Source organism: Etheostoma spectabile, chromosome 19, assembly GCF_008692095.1.
Source record: "Etheostoma spectabile isolate EspeVRDwgs_2016 chromosome 19, UIUC_Espe_1.0, whole genome shotgun sequence".
NCBI classification, from domain to species: Eukaryota; Metazoa; Chordata; class Actinopteri; order Perciformes; family Percidae; genus Etheostoma; species Etheostoma spectabile.
Genome location: NC_045751.1, coordinates 12,470,319 through 12,479,017, shown reverse-complemented (window position 1 = coordinate 12,479,017; position 8,699 = coordinate 12,470,319). Strand labels below are relative to the sequence as shown.

Sequence of the window (8,699 nt, the reverse complement as noted above, 5' to 3'; positions counted from 1 at the left end):
CACACACACACACACACACACACACACACACACACACACACACTTCAGATTGCTTGATTTAACAATACTTTTAAAAAGGCCTTTTGGGTGTCACAAGGTAAATGGGCTCTATGTAGTCATAGGTGTGCTATGCAGCTGTAACACAAGTCTTTTGTACACAGTTTAAATGAGGTCTTGTCTGGAGTCAGTTGCCTTTGGGAACAATAAAGATTTACTGCCCTCGGCTCCCAGTGAGACAGGGGGGAAAAAAAACTAACAGTTCAGGTTTTCTCAAGTGTCACATGAACGCCCCACAGCTCACATAAGTGAAATTACTGCTGATGCTGCAGCTGCTGCTTCCTCCTCTTGGCTATAAGTTACTCACCGGGCTGAAAGTGTCTCGACCCAAACTGCATTTGCTGTTCAGGCTGCCGATCTCCGTCTGGGAGCTGGACTGAGACATGCCTTCAAAGAAGGGCCTGAACACACACAGACACAAAGATTAGAAAACAGATCTTTTGTTGTTTTGTCATTTTGACCTGTCATCGTAGGAAAAGCACATAATAATACTTAAGTGAACTGTAGCATTGTATTATGAGGATAACATTTATTTATATTGCTCCTTTGCTTTTTTAGGTTTCATAACACTACATTATAACACCATCAAACAGTGCTATTTTGAGGAAAAATTAAGGCTGAGATCACAGGAAAGGACTAAAAATAAGTTTGAAGAGCCATTCAAATATGGTTTATCCGCTACTCTTTGACTTTGTTATTGACCTCTTAAGAACAAGCCTTTCCGGGGGTCATAAAAATAGGTTTAAAGATTTTTGAGACATTCATTCATTCATTCAGTTACTCTGACTTAAAAAAAATAAAATGATTAGGATCACAGGATCCCCCATCTGTGAGTTATTATAATTTAAGTTAAGGAAACAGAAAACTTCTGAAATCTATGCTTGAAAGAAATCATTGGGAATTGGGTTATTTATTATTATCATTATTATTCTTTTTTTTTTTATTATTCTTTTTAAGTTTAGGTTTAGGTTAGCTGAGCCAATTCTGGTTCATTGAAACCTCAAATAAACTTTAATATTTGACTGCAGTGAGCAGTTTCCACCAACAGAGGGAGCTCTGAATTGTCAATGCACAACAGTGAGTCTCATCGATGGTTGCATTGTCGAGCATGCAGCACCAAAGGGCCTGTAAGTAAAGTGGTAGATGTGTCCAGGTAGGCGACTATGTTGTGTATTGTAGGTGTGTGATTTGTCATATTACACCTGTTCCATTACCTTAGCTTAGGTTTGGGTGTGCTGAGGATGCTGTCGGTCTCCTCCATCTCCGGGCCGCTGTCGCTGGGGTTGTACATCTCCAGACTGTCGTAGAGCTCGTCCAGGTCCTCCTCCACCTCCTGGATCTGCTCCCTCGACACATGCTCCAGGCCAAACCCAACCTAGACGAGACGCAGAGGAGACAAGTAAACAACCTGAGAGTAAAAACTGGTCCCGCAGCTTTGATCAGTTCGGTTCACACAGAACTCTCCTTTGCAGTGCTGTGGAGGGAAGTCTGGCAATGCGAGACTATGTTGATTCCAACAGTAATACTAAACACAGCCAGTTTTCCATGTTGACATCAACATGTACCCACAAGGCTCTGCAAGTCTGAGATCTCAGAGGTGGTGAAAAATAAAAGTAAACGAAGCGAGGTGTTTACATGACACAGTGACCTGTTCAACATCAACTCAGCCAGGATTCTTATGAAGTACAATACACAGTAGCAACACTAAGAATGAACCAATCCTACTCTTTGTATCATTTAAAACCTGTTTCACCTTAAACGGATTAATCGTAACGGCACAAGCTCATGTACATGTAAGAAACATCAATACACACTACGTTTTTATATAAGTTTTCATATAGAAAAGTTTGTTGGCTGACCTGGTATACAACAGCATGAAACCAGATAAAAGGAATGAAAGAGATGTGACAGGAGAGGTCGAGAAACTACAGGCAGCACAAAGATATACTGAACTAATTATATGCTACATGATTCAACAAAAATGCATAGAAAATGAATGACAATGAGAAATGTAAAATGATGATTAAAAAAATATTTATAAGCAAAATTAAGGTAAAGACAAACAGGAAAAAAGCAACCACACAAACACAACAGTGTTCAGACACACAGACCCAGATGCAGGAATGTGAGAGGCAGTGCGAGATCAAACACTTCAGAAACACATGTGCACATAAACACATTCTGTTCTATTTTTATGGACAATGTTTAGTGTCTCAGCTGAATCTCAGTTGTTCCACCACATCACTCCCACACACCTCGCCGGGTCTTCAAAGCCAAAACTGAAATACATTTTGACTTGTTGCATATACACCCTCTGATCCTCGTGTGTGAAGTGGAAGTGTGTGATATCAGAAGGAAAAAGCCGAAGCACCTACCTCATCGGTGACTTTAAACCTTTTCAGCAAGGCGACAAACTTCTGCTTAATGTTGGGTTGCTGTGGAGAAAGAAAGAGGACAACATGAAACACTCAGGAGATGGATGCTCATATTACTGTGTCGCTGTGTGTGTGTGTGTGTGTGTGTGTGTGTGTGTGTGTGTGGCGTAGAAAGAGATGACAAGCTTTTCACGCTTGATGACTCAAAAAAGCAGCAGTTAATGGAAACAACACCAGGCCATATGATTTATCTTGTGTTATTAAACTGGAATATGTAAGAGCGTGCATGTTTATTGAAGTTGTGAGGTCGACACCTACCACGGGTTGTTTATGTAGTGAACAAGCTGAGTTATTTAAAAATGTATAGTGCTAGTTAAAAGGTATTACTAGTAACTCAGCAACTTAGTGTTTAAAGGGTTTTAAATGAAGACTGGAAAACATGACCGTTAGCTAGACTGTATTATTCTATAAAAAGGCAGTGGATCTACATTGCATGAATTTATTTTTCGCCCACATTTTTCCAACATTGACCTTTTAAGTTGATACGGCAATGGCAGCAGTTACAGAGCTTTTTGTTTTTTTGGTCTCTCCCGACTCCTGAAGGAAATATCTGGCTCTTTAGCTTCTAAATGCTCCACGATAGTCGCCAGCTATTCGCTAACTGTTGCCTTCTACCGTTTGGTGATTAGCAGGAAGGCCACAGAAGGTTTTACCACAGCCCAAAATGACTATGAGAGCACTGAGAGTAAACCTTTCAAGTTGCAATTCCTTTCTAATTTTCAGGATTGGTGTAAATCTGTGTTCTTGCTCAGTGTGTGTGTGTGTGTGTGTGTGTGTGTGTGTGTGTGTGTGTGTGTGTGTCCATACAGTTAATGTTATTGCGGGAGCTTGTTGTGTCTCAATGTTTTCCTCCCAGAAAATTGGCCCGAATTACATATTTTGGAAGTAAGAGGGAGAAAATGGATTTATAGAAAAATAACAACAGAGGAAAGGAGGGAGGGAGGGGAGGGAGGGAGGGAGGAAAAGGACAGGAGCAGATGAGGAGGAGAGGTTGAATGAGGTGAGGCAAGAGGCAGGCGAGGGGGAAGGTTGGGGAGTCTAGTCAAATCAATTTATTTGAAAGGGCTTTTTCACAAAGCAGGTTTGCGGCAAATTGCTTTTTTTTTTTTTTTTTTTTTTTAGACAAAACAAGCAGGTACAGATAGAAAACAGATCAATGGAGTGAAGATGGGTGAGGTGAGAGAGGTGTTTTTCTTACTCTGGTGATGGCAGCATTGGACGGGAGCTTGCGCCTCGGCTTCTTCTTTCTCACCTCGTCTTCTTCGTCATATAGGTACTGAGAGACGGAAGAGGAAAAAAGTGGGGAGAGGGAAAATGGCAGCCGGGGGAAGAAGGGAAATCAAGACAGAGAAGAAGAGATTAACTCATAATTAACAACTTGGGTTTTAAAGGACAAGGCTGATGAATTTTTCTTACGGTCAACAAATCCCATTAAAACACCAAAAACAACAAGGCATTGATCAAACAACAAACAACTTAAGTCTGTGAACTTCTATAATTGCCTTGGCGACTCCGTGTGCTATGTAATCCATTCCACAAACGCTGTCTTACATTAGTGCTAATGTAGTACGTTAATCCTCAGTTTAAAAAATAGACTCAATGCACTATTTATTCTTCTTTGGGTAATGTTTGATAAAAACATTTGGCTGGCCCCCTCCTCTTCATCATCTACATCCTCCCCCTTGGTCAGATACTCTGCCACTTCAATCTGGACTTCCACTGTTACGCCGATGACACCCAGATCTCCCTCAGCACCATATCCTCCCCTCTCCCACATCAACTCCTGTCTGTTACCTATTAAAAACACAACTTCCTCAAACTCATAAAACAGAATTCCTCCTCATAGGCTCCAAATCCACACTCAAAATCAATAACCCCACTCTCACCATGGACGGCACCATTGTCTCCCCATCTCCCCAACCTTGGAGTGATCTTTGATTCCACCCTCTTCCTTGAGCCCCACATCCACCATGTCATTAAAACCTCCTTCTTTCACATTCAGAACATCACCCCCTCAGGTCTCAGATCTCAGTAATTAACTCGGTGGCTATAACGTTATTGTGGCCAGAACTGCAAAAGACAAAGATCCTTATTAGCTAATAGCAGCTGAGATCAATTTGCTCTTTTTGCCTTTATTCTTCTGTGTCTCACTGTTCTGGAGGACCCCAACCCCACATCACAGAACAACTTCTTTACACATTTGCAAACACACCTGTCCATGAATGGGGTCGTCGCTGCCCTCCTGTTCTGACGAATAGCTCTCTTCCTCTTCTTCGGAGTAGTTGTCGATGTCTGGGGAGCGGTCTGGAGAGACAGAGGACATGTGAGGCGAAGAGGAGAGACACAAATAGAGAGCAAGAGACACATGTGGTAATTTGCTTACCAGACATCTTTGCTTTGGGTCCCTCGTGGTCAATGGGCTGGCTGGATAGTGAGTAGACTCTGATCTCAGCGACGGGCACCGAGGCGTCCTTCAGCTGGCTGTGGAGCCCCAGGACCTGGGCCCCCTCACTGGGGTGCTGCATCACCTGGACGTTGAAAAAACAACCAAGGTTGGAGCGAGTGACGTAAATCTGTGCTACATCCAGAGGTGGATCCTTTACTTAAGTAAAAGTACTAATACCGCATTGTAAAATACAAGTAAAACTTCTGCATTAAAAATGTAAAAGTATGTAAATATCATCAGGAAAATCTACTTTAAGTATTACAAGTAAAAGTACACAATGCAGAAAAATCCTTCACATTTTAGAAACCGGAATCGATCAAAAGAGTTGGTCTAATCATTTCAGCTGTACTTGTAGGCCATTATATTGTTGGGAAGTTTAATTTGAAATGGAGCATCATATTTCAGAAACTACATGTGTTTTGTGTGCTAAAATCTTAATTTGTAAAGTAACTAGTAACTAAAACTGTCAGATTAATGTAGAGGAGTAGAAGTAAAAAGTGGCATGAAAAGAAAAGACTAATGTACAAATTTCCTCAAATTTGTACTTAAGTACAGTACTTGAGTAAATGAACTTAGTTCCAATCCTACAACTTTTTACAAAAAGCCAGATGATGCCATGTGCTTCCCATGATGCTTTTAAACATTTAAAAATAGCAAATTGGGGGCAGAACAAAGAAAATATAATATAATAATGTCAAAGGCAAAATTCAGCCAATAAAACCAGGAAAAAAAAGAATTAATATCATGACAGCAAGAAAATAATAGATTGTAACTACCGGTAGTCTCATACAACAATAGAATATTTCACCTCCACTTTAACAACCTATTTATTGAGAATACAAATAGGTATTCTATGCCATTGATGGACATTAATTTCCAAGTATCTATGTATCTATATTTCTGAATGAGCTCAATGTGGTTTGCATTCACTTCTGATTTCAAATGGATTACAATCATTGGACAATTGCACAATTATTGAAACTAAAGAAGATTTCAATCATGGTTCTTCTCATACACACCGCAGGAACATGATTTAAACGCCATTACAGGAAGAGGTGGGGATGAGACAAATGAAAGAGAATGAAAGAAAGGCTGTGTAGACAGAGAGAATTGCAGAGAGACAGGTTAGGTAGTGAGAGAAGAAATGAGGACAGACATGTAGCAGATGTTGAGAAGAGATTCATAAAGGAACAAGAAGAAAAAAAAGAGGATGAAGAAGATAAACAGAAATAGCAGTCAGGGATTAACAAAACCATGACACAGAAAACATGAACATGTGAAGCATACATTTCTCTGTGCTGCTGCAGCAAACAGCAGCATTGCGTCTCCAGTGTGAGTGTTCGTGCATCTAACTGAGTGACATCCAGCCTCTCTCAGCAGTGTGGTCACACTCGGAGAGCTAATGAAGTCTGAGCAGCTTGTTATGGAGACAGCCTGAGACACACATTAAAGAGAGACATTTCTGCTGTACATGCGTTCGCTTGGCTGAGGTTCAGCTGAACTGCTTCAGATGCTATGAATGCTGCTGGTAGCTCTCCAAAGCTTCCCGCAGCAACTCATTTTAAGCATTTTCCAGTCACAAAGACAATTATGCAAATCTGACAAGGCAAAAATTGGATGCAAAAATACATATTTAATGAGAAACACTGATGTAATCGCCAATTTTTTCCCATGAGGAGCCTACATCCACTGATGGTTCATCTTCTGTAACTCTGCCACTGCTTTTTAAAATCCATTATAAAGAGCCAACAGAGTTTAACTATTGCAATGACTAATGTAGTGCATTATGCAGTCAATTCTTTTCTCTAAAAACATACTTTCATCACGCAGATAATTACAGTGCTTAAATGTGACTTTTTTTGGCACTATGTGCAAAATAAGAGGCAGAGCGAGCTGAAGTTGTGCAAATGCTAGTGAAATGGACAAACCTCGATGATTCCGTGATTTTACATAATTAAGTCATGTTAGGAAAAATGTAGTAAAAGTGTTAAAAAAAACTGCTTACAGCCTTTATTTATGTATTTCTGAAGAAGGTGCAGCAAAATTGTCTGGCTATTAAAGACCTTTATGGGTATTGTTTGACTGATTGCAAAAAAAACTGCAGTAACATTAAAACATTTTAGACCCTGTCATTTTTATGTAATATCACTCGCCTTTCCTTCTTGTAAAATAACGTTTCTTTAGCGGTGACATCATGGCGCACATAAAAGCAACAACCAGTATTAACGTTAACCCGTTTAACAACCTTCCTTCACCAGTGACTTAATGTGAAACATCAAATGTTTCAAAGTGACACAATTATGTTTCATACACTTAAACAAATCACAAAACAAAATCAGCAGATTAACTGATAATGAAAATAATCTGCAACTTTACCCATAACGCAGATATATAAATCCAGCTACATTTCAGTGTGTTGCAGATAAACACAATGATTATTTTAAAGCAAAAGACTGACGATAATTGTGGGAAATGAGGGCCAAGTCAATGTGCAACTGTTCAGATTTGTGGCTGTGCTTTTCCAATGTCTTTGGAAAGCATTCCAGGCTCAGCAGTTCATCCTCACAATACTTGCTGGCTCAGTGGAAACTACACGTCGTATACAAGAAGCACCATCAAAATTTCTTTGCGACTTCTGATCAGTTCATACAGTCCAGAGTGTGTCCCCTATAGCATGCCATTTTCCCGACAGACACAGAGCTCTGGGCAGCGTTATTTACTACTCTTATTGGAAATGAATTTGAACCCATCATGCGTACGAGTCTGCATTTGTGTCCTTTGCCCTCTGCAAAGCACAACCTGTCTGCTGAAAGAGCTTCTTGAATAAAATTTGACTTCATTTTACATGCAGAGGCAGCCTCAGATAGCCAGCAGGCCAAATACTGGATTTGGTATTTAAAAAAAAAAAACATTTTCTCTGGAGTTTTCTTTATTCATGTCCTTGATAAAATATTCGTACTGAAGTCCTTCTTGATTAAGCCTGTATTTTTGTGCTTTTCTGTCTATTTTGTGGTGAGAGCAGTTTATTCACAGTTTTTTATACTGTAAATAAATCTGACTTCACTATGAAAGCCACTGGACATTCATAAATCCCAAGGGACATCCACATGTGCACACACAACCGACAGACACACACCAGAACTCACAGCCCTTTTAGAAAAAGGGTTTCACAATGTGAAAGACGGAGAGTTGCAAAAAGCTTTTGGCAGAAGAGGCACACATTTAATTGGGAGTTTGATTTATGGCGACATTTACGGCAGCCGAGAAAAGAACGCCAGGCCAGAGATCGAACTCGGAGTTTTATTTTAAGGTGCACTCGCCTGAACTGGGTTTGAATGAAGGTTAGCACTAAATACGCTTTGAGAGGCACCGCTGTGAATAAAAAGTATCCGAAAGATAAAAAGGAGGAATATTTAGTTGATATCAGGTTCGAAAGCACTTTGTGAGGATACTTAGTGCAACAAAGTTAAACCGAGACTGGGCTGAAGCAGAAGGCGGACGCTGCATGTTTAAGGAAATGAGCCTGTGACCGGTAGTTTGTTGGGTCGACAGCTCAGATCAGCTGGGACGTTTGTGTGGCTGAAGAGGACGAGACTCCGCTGACTCAACAACTCGCAGCTTGACCTCAATCTGCTGCTGTGGAGGTGCTAAAAGTACACAAAGACGTACCAAGCGGTTGTAAAGAGGAGCCTTTCCTCCATCTATGTTTTTACCAGGATTTCTTGCGTTGCTGTCTTTCCGTCAACCATGAAAAAAAGTTA

The 8,699-nt window shown here is 40.4% G+C and overlaps 1 protein-coding gene across 2 annotated transcripts in view; it reads right to left on the bottom strand.

Annotated features, from left to right (window-relative positions):
- pacs1 (phosphofurin acidic cluster sorting protein 1) overlaps positions 1–8,699 on the bottom strand; it is a 60,497-nt gene that overhangs the window by 12,578 nt on the left and 39,220 nt on the right. For both annotated transcript variants that reach the window (XM_032499301.1, XM_032499302.1), the window contains exons 5-10: positions 4,876–5,020; positions 4,705–4,796; positions 3,691–3,768; positions 2,433–2,492; positions 1,272–1,432; positions 365–458 (exon numbers count right to left, since the gene is read on the bottom strand). In XM_032499301.1, coding sequence (XP_032355192.1) covers positions 365–458; positions 1,272–1,432; positions 2,433–2,492; positions 3,691–3,768; positions 4,705–4,796; positions 4,876–5,020 — 630 coding nt within the window. The remainder of the gene's footprint in view (positions 1–364; positions 459–1,271; positions 1,433–2,432; positions 2,493–3,690; positions 3,769–4,704; positions 4,797–4,875; positions 5,021–8,699) is intronic.